This window comes from Ambystoma mexicanum, chromosome 3q (assembly GCF_040938575.1).
Source record: "Ambystoma mexicanum isolate Mex_15411 chromosome 3q, UKY_AmexF1_1, whole genome shotgun sequence".
Taxonomy (NCBI): domain Eukaryota; kingdom Metazoa; phylum Chordata; class Amphibia; order Caudata; family Ambystomatidae; genus Ambystoma; species Ambystoma mexicanum.
The window spans coordinates 1,095,214,334-1,095,237,606 of NC_090926.1; the positions used below are offsets into that span (position 1 = coordinate 1,095,214,334).

Consider the following 23,273-nt stretch of genomic DNA (forward strand, 5'->3'; position numbering starts at 1 on the left):
GCAAACAGAAGTCTAACAGCTACCGGCAGCTCAGAAAGCAATGAATGCCAAAGGCAGTTTTGAAGGGTCCTGGAGGATCGCTCCACAAACACGCTCGAATTACAGCTTGTAGCGGGTCCTCATCACAAACAAAGGGATTTTAGCTGTTTGGGCTTTCAGGAGTTTTGGGTACCCATCCATCCAGAGCCTCAAGGGCCAAGTATCCTTTTCTCTGGCTCCCAAACACAGCGGATTCTGGCACACACCTTCAGGGCTCCTGCACATGGTGAGGTCCTGGGCAACAGGGTGGCTGGAAGAGATGCAGTCTTCGTCCAGCACTAGAGTTCACCCCCAACGGTCCCTGGGGATGGTTAGGGGACAGAGCTCGCCTCTGCCTTGGAGCACCTACCTTGACCTCAGAACTGGAGGACTTAAGAAAGGACTACTCTCAGCAGGGTCTAGCTAAATCTTCCAAGGTTGGATCGCAGAAGTGATTGTGAGGCCACTTCTTTTAAAAGGTAAATGTTGACAGGTGAATGGACTAACGCTAGCCTGCATTTAGGGGTGAAATCTCTGCTCTTGGAATGAGTGGACTTTGCCCTTCTGATATCACACCCAAAGTGCTTTGTTCTACAGGAAGTAGAGGAGACAGGAAAGCGAGAGAGGGGCAGAAAGAAAAAGGATGGCAGAATCTTCCCACACACATACAGAGGTCTCACTGGCTACACTAACTCAGCCTCCTTCCCTTCTCAATAGAATCAAAGCCTTTAGAAATGCAGCACCCTGGTGTAAGGCCTAGCCCTTTGTGGAAGTGTTTGCTCTTCGATTCCTGTTCCCAAGCCAGCTTCCTGTGGGAGGGGCGGTGGGAGAATGTCCCTGATCAAAGGGTGTTTCTTGACCTTACAAAGGAACAAAGAAGAAATCCCCCAAGGCTACAGTCACAGCCGGGGGAGCCTTGCCTGGAACGAATACACACCCTTTCTACAGCTGAACTTGTCCCACAGTGCTAACGTGTGATATTAATTAAATGTGGCTGGGATAGCTATCGGAGATTCTGGCCACCATACCCTTGGGTATGGCTTACATTTACAGTTTAAAAATGTCACCAGGGTAGAATTCTCAGAGTTATGCAGTTTTGAGAACAGGGGTGCATATCCTAAACGTAGCCCCTGCACTGCAGAGACTTGGCTGTCACTGCAGTGGCCAAGAGGGCACCTATGACCTGAACCTACTCTCTGCCACTGCAGGGCAGATGCTGCCATCAGGTTACTGAGGCAGCAGTGCAGAGGTATACACTTTGTTTTGGCATGTAGTTTTAAGAAAGGGAAATTTGATCAGCAATTTCCCTTCCTGAAAAGGAATTACGCACATCATTTTATTTGCAATACAAATCAAAAATATCCAGGGCTCCTATGCCCTTGCCAGGTGGCAATTCCTCACTGACTTCTACCCAGCGCTCTTTCTCTTCTCTCTCTCTTCTATGTAGCATTTTTTTAGATAAAAATAAAAAAAAACAGCAAGATAGACACCAAGAACCCCAGGACGGAAACAAAGCCAAATTCCAATGTATCCTTTCACCAATATGAGAGCCTAGATACATTGGATTACTTTTGCAATGTTGGCTTTACAGCTTTCAGCTATAAAGTGCTTTTATTGACAACCAGGAAAGGGATCTCTGCTTAAAAAAGCTATGAGAGGATAAGTTACTCTCATAGCCTCTCAACTATTTTGTTTGATAGTTGCCCAACTCCAAAGGCACTGGAGGAATCATATCTACTACCAGAAGATTGTACAAAAGAATTTCTGGAGAATTGTACAGACCCGTACTGCTGGGGGATTTAAAGTTACATTTACATAGAAACTTCTATTTGAATCCATTTTCCCAGGACTAAATGAGATTCTAGGAGTTCCACAAACAGATACACTAAATACAAGAGCAAATATTAGAGGGAAACATAGGTCAGGTTAGATAGAAAAAAATGACCTCTGCCACTTAAAGTTACTACAAGTCACTAGCCTGTGCACAGTCCAGCTAAAATGGGTCTTTGCATGTTTAGTCAAGTATACAATTTAGCATTGTGCATAATTACTTAAGGACAAAGATATGAAATTTTGCAATTCTGAATTGAATGTCCAGAAAGCTACCGGAGTCAAATAATCAGATCCACCCAGTTAAATAGGACACAGTGGTTACAAAAAGTGTTTTAACAGTGGAGGAGATGTTTTATAATGGGCGAAAGGTCCGGGTTTTCCGTAATCAGGGCTATGAAATCTTTGGTTCTCTCCAGATGTTTATGACTACATCTTTCATAACCCTGTGCCAGCAATGTCAATGGTGAGGGGTCATTTGAGTCTTAGTCAAAAACATCTGCAGAGCCTCAGGTCGCATACTCTTGCATGCAATGGCAATAACACCTGGCCTGGAACAGTCAGAAATTACGAACAGACCATTTATGCTTGACCCAGGTAGGAACCTAGGGGTTCTTAAGATGTCGGAAAAGTTAACTATATCTTTGTAACCAGGCTTTTTCTACCTTATAAAAGGGAAATAACATGATACTCTCATACACCTTAGTTTGATGCAGAACTTTGCACAGAAAAATACAAAGTAAATCTGGCGACCAAGGTAAGGTTCAAGTCAAAATATACTACCTAATATTTGAAGAAAGTATGTAGGGTTTTAAAAAGAGGAAAAAGGCAAGCATATACTAACAGATAAAGGAACCAGTCATCGGAAAGAGTGAAGGACAAGGGCAGAAGAAAACTTTGCAGTACAGTGGTGAAAGGCATTACAGACACCTGACCGATTTCAGAAAAGCATATTACACCCTTTCGATGGCAAAACCGTTAACACTTCTATTTCTGTAGAAACTTGGTCTAAGGGGATCTGCGTGATATTTCCGGCGCAGAAAAATCTACGACGGAAATATTTGCATGGGAAATGTATGCACTACAAATGTTCCTACATTTCCCATGCGACGCTGTCCGGTTATTTGGTCGACAGAAAATTGGTCGACAGACAAATGGTCGACACAATTTGGTCGAATTTTTTTTTTATTTTTATATATATTTTTCAGGTTTTCGTTTAGGAAAAAAACGGGTTTTAAGCAAAAAAAGGAGTTTGGGGGACCCCCCCCCCCCCCAAAAAAAAAAGTGAAACTACCAAAAAAAAAAACAACTTCGACCATTTGTCTTTCGACCAAATTGTGTCGACTTTTTTTTTTCGACCAAATGACCGGTAACGCATGCGAACATCCAAAAGAAAACCATACATATATACACCCCCACCTACAACACACTCCCACCCATACCCCCAATATACCCCCACCAACCTACTTATCTTTCCTTCCTTCGTGCTGTGTCCCTGCAGCGCCGGTTCCCTTTCGCTTCCGTGATCGGGACTCAGCGCCGTTTACATTTTGTTTTATTTTTGCTTAGGTGAGCTGCGGGAGACACCGACCAGCCTCATACCGATCCCACCGAAACACCTAAACACATACCATGAAAAGTACGAACTTTTGGTAGTTCGAACTTTGCGTGGTGTGTGTTTTGGGTCTTTTGGTGGGGTCGGTAATTTTTATGCTGACATTGGTCCAAAACAGTCCGAGCAGCTCGATCATCCATTGACTACTAAACCAAGACAAAGAGAGCTTCATGTTTTAAGATCGATAAAATCAGGACAGCCTTATAGACTAAAATCAAACAGAAGTGCACTCATCCAGGCTGGTGGCCCCCCATCTAAAAGGCATGTTATTGATGCAGTTATAGTGTACTCAGCAATTCTTGGTGCAGAATATCATGCTCATCCATAAAAAGGTGCTGCTTCTCACTTCTTTTGCCATAACCCTATATCATTGCTGGATCTTTTTCGAAAGAATATGATAAAACAGAGTCGTACTCTGTATCTGCTCTCTGTTAATCAGAGGGCAAAATTGGCGGAAACAGAAATAGTGGAATAGAGTAAGTCTTGCAAATAGTGCCTTGACATTCCAGAGAAGAGAAAGCTCAGAGAGAAAGCTCAGACACAGAAGCAGAAGACATCATGTAGAGCAAGCAGTATGCAAATGTGCACTAGCCATTGACTGGTAAGAAATGGCATGCTGTGTGAATGTAAAGAATTGATTGGCGGGTGACTTTTTGTGACTGGCTGGTAGCTTGAATTTTTGCTCCATGGTGTAACTTGGTGATGTCTGGTGCACAGCCAGTAGAAAGCAAGAGTACAAACAAGTTTCCTGGCGTGAACCTGCTAGAGAATATTACTGTGGAGGACAACAGAGGAGCGAAATTTGACAGCACGCGGGAAGCAGAGCTACTGGCAAGAAGAGAGTGATCAAAGAAAGACGGAGCAGAGACACCCGATGAGGACACCAAGTCGGTGCTTCTGGGAACCCGGGCATTCACGATTGTGGATGTTGACTGGAAAGAAGAGCAAGGGGTGGACCAAAAAGGGCAGGTGGGTGTAACAAGTCCACCTGACACAAGAGGGTGCAGAAAGAAGGAGAACACTCATAGAAGAGCTCCTGTGAGAAGAAAGTTCTCAGCAATGCTATTAATGAGGAACGATATGAAGATTGACAAAGAGACACTGCTGCAAGTGAGAATGCACTAGTGGTAACAATGTGGCTTGGGGGAAAGAAGAGGGTTAGAAGGACAAATATTGATGCCAGAAGTTCGAGAACCTGGTCATTAGATAACCTGGTGGAGTTACAGAGGCAGGATGATCTATTCAGTACGGACTACGACGACATTGAGGAGAGGAGCATTTATCTTTTAGGTATTTTAGTGAGGACAAAAACTACCAAGAAGCTAAATAAAAAACAGAAAATAACGTATCCAATAGACCTTAAAACTTTTTTTTTTTTTTAAATGGTTCTCAACTGGGGAGCAAGACCAACTATAAAGAAACTGTAAAACTGAACTTTTGCTGACTGGATTATGTCGTCAAATTCAAGGAAATGCTAAACTACATGTTTCACATGCTCAACACTGATGGAGAATGTAACTATTAGTTAGAAAATCCTCACACATGCAATGAAAAATTACTTGAACCTTTTACAGAGTGTTAGCTTTTAAATTGTACTTCACACTTAGGAAACTTTACTGAAATGGCATGCACTTGGGGCTCTTCCAGGATTGAACAAATAAGAATTAAATAATTCTGCCAATACTAGCATGATTGCATATGGCGCTTTCAAACTTACACCATTGTATAGCCGTAACAAACTTGGTAAGTAAGTATGAAAAAAGTATAGGGGCAAATCTACATGTGGCCCTTCATGCATTCAAGTCAATTAACTGGATGCTGCTCTGGGGAAACTTGCCAAAGTGGACGTGCCGTCAGGACTTTTAAGGCTTATTCAGACGGACACAGTAATTTGGCATCTGAAATACACTGTGGCATTAGTCTCACTAAAAAATGTAAAGTAAAAAAAAAGGTAGTACGATAAGGAGGTTCAGTGCCTCCCTCTTGTTTACTAGTTATATGGCGTGAAACCCTTCCGACAAGACGAACGGCAAATGCTTTAGGGCTCCATTGTTAACAGATGACACTTCACGGTTATACCACATTTGGTCTGCAGGCAAGCCTCGTCAATGGTAGAATTTCAGGGACATTGGTAGAGGTGAAACTTGACTAAAACCAAGGTTCTGCATTTTGATAAAAGCGCCTAGTTTTAATGGTAGAGAAGGAGCTCTAGTTAAAAATAATTATTTCATATAAAGTTATATGGCGGGTTCCACGTATAATATTAATGTTATTTGATATGCTTTGCTTCAGCAGTTTGATAATTATATTAAACTCACTCAAGATTCATTTGTTGCAACAGAAAGGGCATAGATTGATCAGAACTACCACACGAACCTCATGTGGACCTGGAGGAATCCTGGCGATGATGACTAACTCACTGCTTTTTAATCACATCAAAAGGAACGTGGTAACAAGGCACTCTGGAAAATGTATATATTTATCTACACTTTAAAAGTCAGTGCAATTCCCAACAGGGTAGACTGTCCTGAAGATTTTAAATGTATTTCTGATCATGTGATCCTTTTTCAAGAAACGTTAGAAATTAACAACCAAAAGTAATATGGACCTAGTATAACTAATAAAAGCATCACTAAAAATAATTATAGTGTAGTATCGGGAGGATTGCTCAGCAGCAACGTGCTCGCCTTGGAAGCAAGACCAGACAGAGCAACACAGGTTCGATCCTCGGGTCCGCGCTTAGAAACCTCTGGGTATTAAGCGCGTTATAAATAACCTATCATATCATAAAACATATTGGAAGCACTGATGCATACCTGTCCATTGATAATTAGGACAAAGTGTCACCCAAATTGGCTAAAACTGAACCTTTCAAATCATAAATACCCAAGCTAAACCAATGATATTGTTGTTTCTTGAAATCAAACATGTAAGTAAAATGTGACCAAGAATACCTGCCTAATATAGACAATTGTGGGGTCTTGTCGGTGTTAAATGAAACATGGAATGCAACTCAATATAGGCCTATGACACCATCTTGCTTCCATCTGGAACGTCATGCAATGGCGACACGCTGATGTCAACGTTTATACACAAATATCTTCCTATTGTGTTAAAATCTTGAAAGTTATGTACTTACAGGGGGAAAAAGTGTGTTAGCAATTCTGAGGACATAAATAACTTGCATTTATAACTTGCTCGTGGTATATGTGAAACTGGAGAAAACAGGTAAAAAGAGCAACATGATGGCAACAATGTCATTGCGCTGTGTCGTCATCAAGTAACATTAGTGCATGCATGTCCACAAATAGTGGCCGAATGTATAAACTGTAACACAGTCTCTCTGCCAATCAGTCTTTCCAAACAGAATAATGTTATGCATCCGACAACCCAGGTGGAAGAGCTCCGGCGTCTGCTTCAGTCACAGCCACGAAGAAGACAAGACTTCATAACCCTTACCCCCAGAGCCGGCCTTTGGGGGGGGGGGGTGGTTGGCGAGCCGAGCGACCGTCCGGGGCGCCACGCCCCCCAGGGCGCCTTTTGGCCCTGCCACGCCAGTTCTGGAGGTGGTGAGGGGGGGGGGTCTTTCAAGAGCTCCCCCGAGCTGGCGTTGTGGGACAAGGCGCAGCAGGTGGCCTTTTACTGTAAAAGGTGCCCACGGCGGTGGGTGCATTTAAAAGCGCCCCTCCGCCGTGGACACTTTTCACAAGAAAGGCGCCATTAGCCCCCACCACGCCAGCTCCGGGGAGTCTTTCAAGCGTTCCCCCCGAGCTAGCGTGGTGGCAGAAGGTGTGGCAGGCGCCACATTGTCATTGAATGAACCCGCAATGGCGGGCTCATTCAATGACAATGGGGTGCTAACGGCACCTATTTAACCTCCTCGCCGGAGCGAGGAGTTAAAAAAACAAAAAATAAAATAAAATTGCTCATCCTGGCCCCGCCCCTTCCGCCCCCCGTTAGCCAGGAGGGCGAGGGGGGGCGCCAGTTCGCCCAGGGTGCTGCTGGCCTTAAGGCCGCCCCTGCTTACCCCCATGGCAGTAGCGGGTCAAGAAAAGACTCCAGATGTCTTACACAACACCAGACATCAGCGCTGTGTCTTTTCTTTTCTGAACACGGGATATTCAAACAGACCCCATGACTCAGAGTCTTAACCTTATAACCCAACATGTTATGAATCATTCACAGAGACCATCTAGCGGTCAGGAACAAGATAAACAGCGGCCCTCAGATCGAGAAGACCGACTGAGTGTTTTAACAGTGTTATTCCGGCCCACTCACCAGGCCATAGTTCTACCAACGATCACTGCTCTCGGGGAAATGGCAGGACACAGCAGGCCGAACAGCAGCCAGCATGGAGGATACCAGCACTGACGATGATGGGGATTGAGGGGGATTCCTCACTCATTGATTCTTACTCGAGCAGTAATCCATTACCCCCTTGGCGCGGCACTTCACAAGATAGCATAAAAGATCGCTCACTGGATACGACGACCAAATGCAGAACGGAGCACAGAGGACTACAACTGGGCATTTAAGCGGAGAAGAACCCCTACAAGGCCACATCTTTACATAGTTTAAAAGGGACTAAAAAAAGCAGTATACTAATTGTATTTTGGTTGAACCTGAAAAAAAGGTTTTTTGTTCAGCTGAGCATAACTACGGCCTCAAGAGTATTTGTTACATACACATACAATTGATAATAGCTTCTCGGAGTTAAATAATATACATCATCAAGCCAAAAAGAAATACAAAAAAGATAAAAAGGCAGCATAAATTGGGTTTACCAAAAGAAATGTGCTCTCTAAGAGAAATAAAAAAATAAAAAATTGCTGTCACTATACAAGACGAGCCATGGTTGTGGAGGTTACATAATCATGCCAGCTTTAGTTACTTCTCAACCACCGTATCGGGCACACGCAGCTTGCCTACCTTCAAAAGATTGACAGAGTGATTACAGAAAAGGGGTACAATTGATATACGAGTTTAGATTGAAGCCCATAAATATAATCATACCAAGTTTAGTTGCTTATGAACTCTTTTATTAGGCACAGAGAGCTTTGATATCTCCACAGGATCACCATCATTGAAATAGCAGTGGAAATGCAGTAAGGAATAACATTAATATTATATGTGGTGTGTTGTTTGGTTTCTACATGAGGCATACTTTGACAATATGTCCTATGAAGAAATTATAATTTCAGATACAAATGCTGAAATCGTGGGCTTCACACCCCAACAGATATTTTTTACATCTTAAATCTAACATGAGCGAGATAAAAAGAAAGCTCCATGCACTAACACTAGGACAATGTTATAAAGCCCAAGGGATTCTAAAAGGTGTAGATCTACCACGAAAACCAACACTCTTCAAAGAGTTAAAAAATAATTGAAAAGTGAGAACAAAACTCTTAATAAATGTTCTTCAGATCTCATTCTATTAACAATCAAAGAATTAACTAAGAATTTGAAAACTATGGAGACATTCATAACATTGAATCGAATAACTAAACGTATTTAGTAAAGCAAAATTAGTTACGATTCTTGAAGAGATTAACTCAAATTTAACCCACTAAATGGAGGAACCAACCCACATTATCTGTTGGATTGTACACAATGTTTAAGCAGAAGTTGCAGAGACTAATGTTGTGGAAAAAGAATAGTACATCCTGCCAGATGCTATACAATTATGAGACTTTGTTGAGTCTGTATTCCTAATGAAATCAAAGATTCTGCTTTCATGGAAGCAGATCCGGATTCCATTGGGTCAGGGGTCTGGAGGAGTTGGCTCTCTAGCGGGGCAGTGCTAGCCATGTGCTTGATTGAAAATGTATTGCAGAGAAACCTGAGGTACAGTCATTTAGGACTGAAGGATATGGACCAAATGTCATCTGGATATTTTTGTGCTGAATGGCGATATATATATCTCGATATTGTTTATGTGGGTTAAATGCTCAGTTGTAAGCCAACTACATGTGAGATGCCAACTGTAATGATACTGAACAGTAAATGCAAAACACAACCCTAACATTGTCAGTTAACCTCATTGTAAAATTGCAATTGATCCAAAAGGATAATCTCAACAATAATGGCAATACTAACAAACAAATGCAAGTAGGATACACATCCCTATATGCACTGAAGTAGGCATTGTGACATTTTGTCATATTGATTTCTTAATTAATGGGGGACAGATATATATATACATATCGTTTACATCTCGATGTTAACGATATTGTCTAATCCCATAATGTTACCGATTTTGTCTAATCTAAATATATTGATATATCGCCCAGCCCTGCAGTCATTACAACATAACCAATGTGTCATGCTTCAAGCTGGTGCCAGTTACTGTATCTTTCGCACAGACTATTGTAAGATGTGCTTTTGTAACAGAGCTCTAGCAGACTCCTCAATCTATGATAGATGAAGTTCACAGGAAAACCTATTCTCTGAAATGTTGACACAACTGTTAAACTTTAAAGTTTGGTAATTTGAACTGCCTTTGTGATAGATACATTCCAAAATTCTGGTAGGATTTTGAATCTGCTTATTGTAATTTGAATCTCCATGTAAACCTCCTTTTGAAGCTTTGGAATGATGAATGCTATTGAAAAAATGGCGGGTTTAAAACCTTGTGTTCCGTATATGAATAGAATTGATGTGGCAAATTGCATCCTATTGCTGGCTAGTAATTTACTACTTGACAATGATATTAGCTTGGCAAATGCACAAAAACTTACCAATCTATTTTGAGGCATTGTATGTGTCTTGTACAACAGCATTCATATGGAAGGTTATCAAAATGGCTGGGGGCTTTTTAGCTCCTGGATCTAGCCTAGGGCAGCCTGGTTGGATTGCCAGCACCAGCTACCAGGAGCTACTTTCAGCTCAACAGGTCAGTGGTGCAATACTAACATACCTAAGCGACATTAACTCTGTATATTTGGGAATGTGTATGAATGAGCCAGTCAGTCAAGGACTTTATTCGGATTAAAATACATACATAAAAGAACGAATTTGAATTTATACATAAATGTACATTCCATACACATTTGTTTTAAAAACCTTTATAAACACTACACACAATTCCTAGGCAACCTATATTCAACTATGTTCACAGTAATCAATAGAAACAGACCCCGCAACGTATTCCCATGATAACATATACTGACACAGCTTGAGAATGTACTCCTAGGACCAACACTAGTATCTTTGCCAGATCGACACTTTCAATTATCCAGTATATCATGCAAAAATACATTCAGCAATTTAGACCAACCATACAGTGCATATTTAGTGTTCATACAACAAGGGTAAAAGCGAACTATCACTGGTTTATGCCCAACCGCTCTCCTCCATCTCAAATCGCTCGCAAATCATGCTCCTCCCCCCTTTCACCTCCATTTCTCGTCCAGTTCTGAAAAAGGTTCCGCAGGGCGCATCCCTGTTTCTCCTTCTCTTCAATATCTACCTTTGCCCTCTCCCTACACTCATCCGATCCCATAACATCCTCTGTTACAAATACAGAGATGACAATCCGATCATCCCCAAATCACTAGTGCCGCCTGATCCAACCTCTCATCCTGAACCTCTGATATTGACCACTGGATGATGACCAACCACCTCCTCCTTAACCCTAGCAAAACAGAAATACTAGCATGCGGCAATAACTACTCTCCTACCCCATCCAGTCCCAAGGCCTCTCTCTCTATGCCCACCCCGCCCCAGACAACATCTCCACGTATGTGAAAAACCTTGAAAGTAAGCTGGAATCGAACCTATCCCTCTCCCCACACATCAACTCTGTGTCTAGCGCCTGCTTCTTCTATCTACGCATCTTCAGGTGAATCTTCCCGTACCTCACCTACCCTCACCCAATCTTTGCCATCCTTGCGATCATCATCTACCCTTTTCACTACACAAATTGTCTTTATCTAGGCACCCTGGCTTTCCAGCTCAGGAAACCCCAAAGAATGCAAAACACTGATGTCTGTCTCCTTATTGGCCTTTCACCTTGAGAACATATTAGCCCTGCACTGGCTCCCTATTGGTCAACGGTCTACCTTGAAAGCCACGTACATCACTCACCATGCCCGCCACAACTCTGGACACAACTTCCTCCAGGATAAACTCATACACTATCGACTGACCACGAACCTCAGATCTGGCACTGCTCTTCTCCTCGTTATCCCCCATTGCAACTCCTCTAGATTGGAAGGATCTTATTTCTCCATCCAAGCTCCTACCATCTGGAACTCTCTCCCTCTCCACATCCGCCACAATGACAACATCGCATTCAGAAAGGCCCTCAAAACGTGGCTATTCCATACCACATCCTGAACCCGCCTCCATCATCTTTCCCATGATATTTTATCACACACAAGCACCAGCCCAGACTTATCAAAACTGCAAGAAGACTTGTTGCAGAGGATGCCAGCTGTTATCGCGGTGGCCCACCCTGCTAAACCCGACCCCCAATCCACCCCTTGCACACGACCACACATCAGTCCCTGTGCTTCCTTCCACTCCAACTGGTACACTCTGGTTACCTGTATACAACACCTGAAAATATGATGTTAGCATGTACGTTACCACTGAAATGTTTTTGGGACATGGTCAGGTCATGAAACAGGCACTGGGGTCAAGTGTAAACTCACGCCACAGGTGATCCTAGAAGACCTGAAGCGGTAGCTCTTGTATTTAATATATTATGTTATTGTGTATTTGTATAGCACCTTATATAAATCATAGGTATGATCTCAGAGATCTGTGGGTTGAACGCCCTCGGTGACCATAGTACAGGTCAGTGGAGAGAGTCGAGTAGTATATAGTGCTAGGGTGCACTCGGTATGTGTGCTGCCAGTGCGATTTGTGCGGTGGTGGCTGCATTCTAATGCTAGGTGTGGTGCAGTGGTTGTGAGAGGTCAGTAGAATGTGTGCAGCAAGGTAGTTAGTCTCATCTGCATTCTGGCTGCTGTGGAACCTGTTTAAGATATTATGTGTGCATCTAGGCCAAAATTGATTGAGGGGTATAGCTGTGTTCTTTTGTTTGTTGGTGTATAGCTGTGTTCTTTTGTTTGTTGGTGTAAGTGGAGAGTGAGTATATTAGGAGGAGCGAGTGTCTGTGCTTACAGGTAGGAGGCCCAAGTTCCATGCTATTTTCTGGAAGCCGATGAGCTGGCCGTGTCTATCCAGGTGGTGCCCAGTAGTGGATCTCCAGGCGAGATTCTCTGGATGGTGCAGGGTATGTTGCGTTTGCCTGGTCCCTCTTCCAGAGGCTCTGCTGTACCCATCAGAGGGCCCGTTTTCTGGGTCCTTGGTTATAGACCATGGTGGATGGCTGGGTAATTCCCTGACACGTCTGTGGTTACTGCGTAATTCGCAGGAGAGTCCCACCCAGTACATTGCTATAGCGTCTCGGTGTGGGGGGTTCCCGGTTTCACTCCTAGGTAGGCCAGGGTCGCGCGGCCTGCGCATATATCCCCCTGTGTACCCAAAAGGCGACAAAACGCGACCCAAATGCAGTTCCCAAACACAAGGTTCGACAGCAGTGGCTCTGCGTGTCGATTCCCAGATAGGCAGAGCTTGATACAGGTTAGCAGGAACAGGGTCAAACGTAATAGGCCGACGGGGGGCTTTGCAGAGCACTCCGAAAGCTTGAGTAGATGGATTACTGGAGGTAGCAAATGAGGTGTGCTTAATTGTATTTTGGGGATAGGAAATGTATTGAACTTAGTTGGATTTTGGGGATAAAAATGCACACTAGGAGATTTGGGTCTCTGAAACGAAACACACTTAAATTGATGTTTTGAGGGCAGGGGTATATGTGTAATAGGTCTTAAGGGAGAACTGGACCAGTGCACCTAAATCCCTTTAGAACACAGTTGGTTGCACTAAGATGATGTGTCTGGAGTGCCCCTTCTAAACCTTAACATGGCAGTATGGCTTGCCACTGTTTACGGGGCCCCAGTGCTGGACCTATCAATTGATATTAGCCCGCCTAAGATACCCACAGGGTCAAGCCAGGGGGCTGGGTCTGGATATACGAGTGGCCTGCAACTGGAGGAAAGCACATGCAGGGAAAGACGTGGTGTACTTGGAGCATTTCACCTACAAGGTTCAGCTCGCCCATGAAGCTCCGTGATATTTGTTAGTAACCTCCTTTGCGCCTACTGAAGGTTATCCATTGGAACGCACAGTAGTTACATGCAGGTATCCTTGATCTTACGATTATTAGACTACCTTGTTCACGTTGGTAGAACATAGAAGACATGTAGTAGCTCTGTCTATTTAATTTATTGTCTATTGTGCTCAGAGAATCCCACTAGACTGGTTTTTCCATGGTAGCACGTCTGCCCAACCAAGAAGATGCTTTAGGACAGCTAGACTATTGCGCTCAGAGAATCCCATTAGCCTGGCCTTTCCATGGTAGCATGTCTGTACCACCTAGATACTCTAGGACAACTAGTCTATCGCCCTGGCAGACCTTGGGGTAGCCCGCCCATAGTGCCAGTAAATCAGACACAGTGACAATGCTCGGAGTTTCTGGTATGTATAAATGCACCACCTTTGTGGACGTCTGCCGCAGACACAGCTTTCCACCCATCCATTCTAGAATGCAGCTGCGACTATGACAAATTCAGTCTAGCTGGTCACATAACCTTTGCACTGAAACACCAAATTTGCCTCAACACCTCTGCCATTAGAATACAGCGACAACCTACGATATAGTCGGTCTAGCCGAGTATAGAGAGTCACCTGCATTAGCGCTCTGTCATGACCACCCTTCAGCACCTGCCCACATGGCTGAACTATGGGGCTGTTTACTGGTGGCTTGCCAGCCCTCTGAAGTCCTAATCTTGGCCAAAAGCACACACACACCAAGTCTCCTCTTAGAAACGTTGCCATACCTAGACTACGGTCCCCGAGGGCGTTCCCATCACAAAGCATTATTGAGGCCATACAAATGGGAAAAAGCACTATATAGATGACTACTACAATACAATACAAAAACTATTCATCAAGCGTGATCTCTGTCCCCAATACATTATCGCTTACTTTCCATGCTCTATGAATGTAGAGGGACAGTGACCAGGCCGTAATCGAGAGATTCCACATTTAGAAGGAATGCAGGACAATACCGAGTACATTTTTTGTTCCTAAAAGCCGGTTGTTTGATTTCGTCTACCCTGCTTCCCCTTGAGCCCTCTCCCCCTACATTCAAACACTGCAGGAGTTTGTATTGATTCACTATGGTTGTATCATCACCATTGCTTGGATTTGACACTTACGGACTGATTAACTTATGGTTCTTCACCCTTCTCATCTCCCATGCTGTATTTCCCCTGCATCTTGTACTCATGGTGGCCCTGAATCATGCTGTGCCCATCTTCATCTCGAGTCCCGACTTGCATTTGATGTTCACTTGCATTTGCTGTTCACTTGTAACTTTGTGTTTCACTACTGACTTCTGCAACTATATTCCCTCTCCCCTCTTGCTTCTCGACTCTTTTCACTGATTTATTCGCTGTTCTCCCCTCTTCCTTCTCACTCTCCCCCTTACTTTTTTTATGCACTTACTCCATCAGAATCGTCCTTGGGCCTAGTATGATAGCTACCATGTTGGTCTTCTCCCCCTTCCCTTACTTGTTTTTTCCTCCCCTCCCAGCACTATCTGAAATGTTGTCAGGCCTAGTACGATAGTTGCTTGTTTTGTCCTTCTACCGTTCTCCCTCACCTCTTGTAAATCTCCGGCTCTACCAGAGATGTTGTCAGGTCTAGTACAGTAGTCGCTTGTTTGTTTCCATTACTTCCCACTCTTCCCCCTCCCTTCCTTATCTGTGTCATAGCTTTTCCACTATCTGAGATGTCGCCAGGCCGAGTACGATAGTTAATTTCACTTTCTTATTGTTGGTGGAGTTTTAAGAATGTCATTGTATTTTCCCTTGTTCCCTCCCTTGCCATGAAGCGCTTCGAAACACATTGTCTATAGGCGCTATATAAATAAATTGTCATATCATACCTTGTTCCCAAGGGCTCATATGCAGGGCAAAAAAGAAAAGTGTGGCATATACTCCACCTCAGCATAACACAAAAGGCATTTCGCCATGCTGGCTTGATCTGAACGTTTTGATAAAGGTTCACCTAATAATAAGCAATTAAAATGGGCTCTGGTGATCGGGCACTTGTGGAATTTAAAGCTATTCCATGTCAAATAGTCTTTAATTGAGTCTGATGCTAAAATCATATATCGCCTATTGGTGGGTTATGATGATCTCCGTCTCTCCTGTCCCCTAACCATAGCTTTTACTCTTGTTTTAAGATCATTACTCATAACAAAATAAAGTAAAGTTGGGAGTATAAAAGTGGGATGCAGCATTTGCATTTTGTAACATACGTTTGACATGTGAACACCATTTTATATTTTCAGCACCTCTCTTATTCAATACACTTTCCAGGATATGATGAATGCGTTAATGTGGCTTTAGGATTGGACCAGACCGATTCATAGGAGAATGGGTTTTAGAGCAAGCTCATCCTGAATAAAGTCGAGCCCCGCCTCATTATGTGTAGCAAAGTTGGGGGCCAACCTAGGGAGAGCCAGCAAATTCTTAAGGAATTTATTTTCAACCACCTGGACATCTGTATTATTCGAGAAGCCCTCCATATTTTGTTATCCCAAGTGTTCAAGCATTATAGATGGACTTTATGATGATTGAAAGCGGTTGTTGCCTATGTTGTTTAATGGACCGAAATATACTCCCTATAGATGGCTTCATTAACACAACTTTTTTAATAGAACGAGTCTCTGCCATAAAGGTTTCAGAAAATCGAATGCCCAGGTAGTCAAAATGCCTGACTCTAGGATAGGATTAGCATCACACAGCATAGTGGGGAAATTAGCCTTGCTCTTGGAAAGGCAGCCGTTAATAACTGCAGATCCAAACTTGTCATAAAAGTCAGATCTGTTAATCAAGATCAGCAGGGATCTGGGGGTGTGGGCTATAAGTACTGAATCATCAGCATAAACTAGAGCTAGTATCGCCATTCCTCCGGTTTTAGGAATATCTTCACAACTATCCAACAGGTCTATAAAAAGCCCATTCATATATAAAGAGAATAACAAAGGGGCAAATACACATCCCTGTCTCACCCTGGAAAAAAAGGAACCCACAGAGTACAATGGCCATTCTTCCGAGATCTCACACAGGACTAGTTGTTAAAAGTATATTCAGGACATTTTCCGGACAGTTATAGGACCCGAAAACCTGCCAAAGATTTATACGATTAACATTGTCAAAGGCAGTGCTTAGGTCCATAAAAGACACGTATAAATGTTCCCTCTTTATATACAGAGCAGGCAATTACCACGTATAGGTTTAATTCTCGTTCCATGGTGCCTAAAGAAGGGTGAAAACCCAGCTGTATCGAGGCAAGGACAGCTTCAGCAGTTACCTAGTCTTACCGGTTATTAAGGAGACATTTTCCAAATAATCTAAAAGTCGCATTTAAAAGAGAAATAGGTCTGTAAGCCAAAAGACCATCTCTACTGCCCTTTTTAAAAATGGTGACAATGATGGCTCGCCTCCACCCTTCTAGGATTGAATTGTACCGCAGGATATCATTAAACGTATTGGCAACAACGGTCCCCAAAAATGTCAATGCCACCCTTTTAGATTGCCCAATTGCTTTCAGAACATCCTTATATAAAAACTGGAGCCTTTCGGCATTACCCACATTTGGTGTATGTTCCGAGTCTACCAATGTAATCTAATCTTGGCTGTCTGGTCGCTCACTTTTCGCCAAACCGGCCAATAATAGAGGGCCGAGAAGTGTACCACCCAGGCACCATCAGTAATCATGAATTTCATACCAGACAACTGCTTATTAGATAATGTGCCCTTGTTCACTGCCTCCCAAAATGTCTTCAAATTTTTCTCCATACTGGCCAGTTCTAACTCCTCCCAGGCAATGCCATCTAGTTCCAATTTCCACTTATTGAGGACTTGTTTATACTGTTCTGTAGCAGCAATTATTTCACTCCTTCATATACCTCCCCTCTTCAGTAGTGTTAGTAATACATTGCTGTACTGCAATGCTCATCAAACCATTCCCCCCCTTCCCTGGACCGTGAACATAGTATATAGATTGATGGCAAGTTTTCCAAACATGTCTACTATTACCTCCAGTTCTTCCTCTTCATTCAACAGTATATGAAGCACATGGGGTATTTGGTTTAACTATCTGTGCTTGAATTAATAGTTTGTTAGCTCCCATCATCATAGTCTCTTGGTTGATAACCCACTCCACCAAATTCCTATCAAAAGGGGGATGGTATTTTCTTCACACGTGCTCCTGCCCCATTGAATTGCTGTAACTAGGGCATGGTGATCATTAAAAAGCCTGAGATGTACCATACATTGCATCATCTTAGCCCAAAGATTAACTGTTACAAACAATCAATTGTCGAATTCCCTCTGGTAATTCTATAAGTTATGGAGACAGGAATATCACCTGGTATCCTACAATTCATTGTTCTCAGACTCTAACTCAAACAATTGAGCTGGAACATCCACGGATATCTCCACGGGTATTAACTTACATCTGAGGGAGCTCTTGAATAAGGTAGCTAGGCCACCATAACACCTACCTCTCGTCTTTGTCTTTGCTTTTATTTGGTAGGCCCCGTACCCAGCCAAGACCAAATCTCCCACCTCCCAGGTTTCCTTATATAATCGCAAAAGTGGACAAGAGGGAATTTACTGTGGTATCCATCAGTTTGCATCTTGCAACTGCGATGTTCCAGGAGACGATTGAGAGATAAAATAAATCACTTTGCATACCGGGATCGTTACTCCAAGGCACATCACTAGAATTAGAATCTAGAATGGAAGATGGGGCCAGAATATACTCTGTGATATTTAGAACCACCTCCCCGTTTGCCCCAACTTTATTTGGGAGTCATTCAATCTCTTCCAGTGATTCTAAATGCTCTAACCTGTTTTGATAAACCAGGGTAGCCAAGTCCCTATTCTCAATAGATTTTGTTAACACGTTTTGACCTTTAGAGGCTCCCCCGTCCAACTACCCCTATATGAATTACCGTGGGGTTGGGAAGCACAAGGAACTGCATGCGCATTAGATAGAGTTGGAGGGCGGAATGAAGAGGGGCAACCTAGCTTATTCATAGCAGACATATGATGCATTGCTCTCCCAAGCCCCACCTCTAAAATTAGCATCCTTCTCGTGGTTAGTCTTAGTATAAATGAAAAGAACAGTGGGACCATTTGTATCATAGAAGATCATTGGGGGTAAACCAAGTTGGAGTTCAAGATATAGCAAGCAACCTGCCTTGAAGCGAACGGTACGACAATACAGTCTCCATCATTAGTCTTGTTAGTCTTACCTACCCAATTAACTCTCCTCGTTAGAGCCTAAGAGAGCCTGGTTGGCTTACCAGCAACAGCTATCAGGATCTACATACGAACAGGCCAACAGTGCCATACTAACATACCTAAGTGGCATTAACTCTGTATATTTGAGAAAATGTATAAATAAACATTAGAACACATTTCAAATGCATTTAAATCATAACAGGTCAGATACGATGGACACAAAGTTACATTTGTTATCACACTATAGGACCGCTAATGGTTCCCCAGCGGTAGCTCCTGATTACTAAGAGATGCTAGATATCCAGGAAATGCTTTGAGCTCTTGTTAATCAAATCCTTATTTCGACCACTGTGTGGTGCTCTAAAATGTCCCAATTCTATGTGTGAGAAAGTCAAACAGTCCTGGAATTCCGAGATATATAGTGCTAAAATTAAAAAGGGAATAGTCAAAACAAATATGCCCAAAATTCCACTTTTGTAAATACAAATCTTTTAGAAATCAGAGGGGGGAGAAAAATAACAAATGAGAGCTTTTGCCTCCTTTGCATAAAATCAAAGCGCATTCTGAGAACATAAGAATGAGCACATATTTTAAGATTTGACAAGTGCATGAAAGTGATTCAAGAATGCAACCCTTATGAGCGCATAACGCAAATTGGACTTGGTGCTTCATTTGTCACAACACTCACAAGAACAGGAAAACGTTTGCAAACCATGAGCCATGAACCATGTTTCTACAACCAAACCGTCCTAGCCGCCATCAACAAAGTGGCTCCCTAGGACATCCGGAAAATGAAACACATAACTCACGCTAACTCTTGGTTCTCTGCAAACCTCAAAACCTAACGTTCTGCGAGAAGATCGGCTGAACGCACCTGGAAAAAAAACACCCTCAAATGGAAACAAGGCACATTTCAATACCTTATCCACCGAATACAAGGAAGCAACCATCAAAGCCAAGGGTAACTCATGCAACCAGAGAATTGAAAATGCAAAATAAGGCACTAGGGAACTTTTCTCCATACTCCGGGAGCTTGAAATCTCCCACTCCAATACCTGATCACTGTATCAAGGATCAGCCTTGGTGCTCAAACGTCCAAAATGCCCTCTCTGACAAAATCACCCTCCTCCAAAACAAAATCAAAGCCAAGTAAGCTAAACTCACCCGAGAGACACTACAAGCCAACTCTCCCACGGTGTCAGTCTCTATCGCCTACAAATTTGAATTCACACCTGTATTCACCACCAAAACCACAAAAATCATCAAAGGATTGAAGCCCTCAAGGTGACATCTGCCCGGTCACCCTCATTAAAGACTGTGTCAATGAGTTTGCACTCTTCATCACAACCCTGATCAATAACTCCTTCTCCTCAAGTGCCTGATAATTTGAAAGTAGCCTGGGTACTCCCATTGCTAAAAAAAACCTACATTGGACCCCAATGTGCCCAACTACAGGCCCATCACCACGGTTCCATTTCTCCTGAAAATACTCGATAAAGTAGCTTACCTGCAGACAGAAATTCCTAAAAGCCAACAATCTCCTAGGCATCCTATACAGTCAGGCTTCAGCCCTGGCCACGGAACGGAAACGGCACTTCTAGACATCAAAAGCCAAATGGACCAAATCAAAGAAAGGAGATTTAGCAATTCTCCTTCTACTCGACCTATCTGCAGCATTCGAACTAGTTAACCGCAATATTCTATGCCAACACCTCGCACTAGCTGCTCATTTCTCACCCAAAGCCATATAGTGTATTGAATCATTCCTCTCTAACCGTACGATGAGTCTTCTCAACCTCGGATGCAGCCGATCCAGGCCCGGTCTCCCGTTGAGCGCCTCCTGGCTCTTGTTTCTTGCCAACCCTGTATAATGTGTTTACCAAGCCTCTTTTTAACCGATTAGACAAATTGGGTGTCACATATACGAATTACGCGGTTGACACCTAAATATTCTTACCAATTACTGGATCGTATGACACCGATTCCAACCTGCTAAACAAAATGTACCTCACCATCCAAGCATGGAGGGCGCAAAACGAGCTATGTCTCATCGGTAACCAATCTAAACTGAAACCGTACAAATTGTTCAACACTGACAGCAACATCATAACTGTAGCCAAGGGGATAAAAACCTTAGATGTCTACATTGACTCTTCACTCACCCTAACAAAGCAAGTCAATGCTAAAGACTCCTTAGCAGCCTACACCTCCAAACTGATCAGAGCCAGCAGACCCTTGTTATCTACAGACAACTGCATCACCTGGGCCAGAGCACTTACCTTATTAAGGGTTGATTATTGTAACTCCCTTTTTGCTGGTTTTAATGCCAGAAACAATAAACTTCAAAATTGTGCAAAACAATCCTATTCAAGCAGCTCTCAACATCCCCAAACATGAACACATCTCCTCAGCCAGACGTAACATCCATTGATTTCCGGTACAAGATCGGATCAAATTCAAAACCATCTCACTTACACACAAATGCCTCTCCAATAGTGCCCCGGCTTACCTGATAAATCAAGTTTCGAAAATCCAGTACAATAGACCTACCCACTCTACCTACACTGGCATGGACACTATACCCAGGTTTTGACAACAAAAAACGAGCGGCCCAGCTACCCGGTGTTTACAGACAAACTTTGGAACTCCATGCCCTTAGCCTTGAGGACACACCCATCATTATGGTCCTTCCGCAACGGCCTCAAAACTTGGCTTTTCACCCAAGATCTCTTCTAACTTTAGGCTGGTGGTATGACAGGTAGCTAAAGGTTATTACGTATCTAATCCTGTCTGTATTCCACAATTTATTCACTCGATTTAAATGTTGCCAGTAACTAATGTAACTAATTACTTTTTGTACTAATGACCTATGACTAATCTAAGATAATGCTGTAATTTGTAATCTGCTACCCATGTTACCTTTCTATGCAACGACTGTAACCTGCTGCCACAAGCACCTACTGTAACAGAATGAATCTCAAAATAAATAAATAAATGAGCCATGTATGGTCATCTTCATCACTGGTCTGTAAGGCTCAAATTGTTCAGCATGAGCAGAGGACCACTTCTAGTTTCCCGAAATGCTTCCCCATCACTGCTTGAAAATGATGCTCGTTGGTGCATTCACATTCCCAATGGTCCTACATTTAGTTCCATTCACTGGTGTGAATAACTAGTTGCTGTTTTCAAATGCGTTAATTTCACTATGGGTTCTTGTGGTAAGAGACTCCTGGGGGCGTGCATAGGCGAAATCACTTGAAATAGATAGATAGATATCCGTAGGAAGACTGAAGCAGCCCCTGCCTAGAGCCAGACCACTTAAAACCATGACGAAAATATTAGCGCAACATACATAACAGTTGGGGCAAATCAGGACACATTCCTACTGCCTGGGCGGACTGTGCACAGTTGCAGGCTGGCGTTTAGCTGTAACGCGAATGCGATACCTACAAATATAATAGGGAATGGGGAAACAAAACGTGATCAGACACGCACGGAGCCCCAGTGGTACATACTGGCCAGGCCACGGGTAGTCAACTCGTGGATGCATTGCTAGGGATACAGATGGGTGCACGTGTTGTTCGACCACTAAATGCACGTCCTTAAGGCACCTGTTCGTTTCAATGAATGTCTTCTGCTGGACACCTCCCCGTCAAACAGTCTCCGTGTTACTGCTTTCATTGGGTTCCACAGAAACATAGTCCTTTAAGGTCTGCATATGATAGTTATGAGTGGCACGGTTTCACAGTGTAGACTTTTCAACAATGTTTTCGCTCATAATTTTAATAAGCATTGCAAGTCCAAACTACGCTGAACAAAGTGACACAGTGGGGCACGGTGCACACACTGAGCAGTTCCCCGGCACACCGAGATACTTCTCGAGTGATGCATTATTACTACCTGCTCTATGCTCCCTCTGAAATATTCCATTCTCTTGGGAAGGCTCCAGCACCTGAATCTTAAGCTCTTCGCCAGAGTAGCGTCTACTTCCTCATTAGAGGAGAGGACCTAGCAACGTCCTCTCGTCACTTATTTATTAACACGTTACGTTCCGTACAACGTACATTGTCCTGTATCTCGTGCTCTATTGACGTAATGCCTCGGTCCCTTCACAGTTACTCTCTAGTGGTCATGACGGAGAAGAAGGCAAGTACTTGTGAGCCTATTGCGTGAGGGAGAGGGCGCACGCGCACACTGCAGGGGAATTGCTGCGATTGGTCGACGGACTCCGACTAAGCCAGCTCCCTGCAAACCTTCCAAGTAGATTTGCAGTGACAAAGATAACTGAAGTCCGGAGTGTTGCGGTAGTGTTTGGCGTGCTGGCGAGAGATCCTGAGCGGACTCACAAGTGTGCCTTTGCTTTCCTTCATCGGGATCCAAAAACTCCAAAAGCCTCTTACTGGAGCAGAGCGTTG

General features: G+C 43.3%; 1 protein-coding gene across 1 annotated transcript in view; it reads right to left on the bottom strand.

Moving 5' to 3' along the window:
• Positions 1-22,844, bottom strand: part of LOC138447637 (zinc finger protein 35-like) — a 79,574-nt gene extending 56,730 nt beyond the window's left edge. Inside the window, exon 1 of the mRNA XM_069603844.1 lies at positions 22,759-22,844. Within this exon, the coding sequence (XP_069459945.1) occupies positions 22,759-22,788 (30 nt within the window). The 5' untranslated portion in view covers positions 22,789-22,844. The remainder of the gene's footprint in view (positions 1-22,758) is intronic.
• Positions 22,845-23,273: the final 429 nt, after the last annotated feature.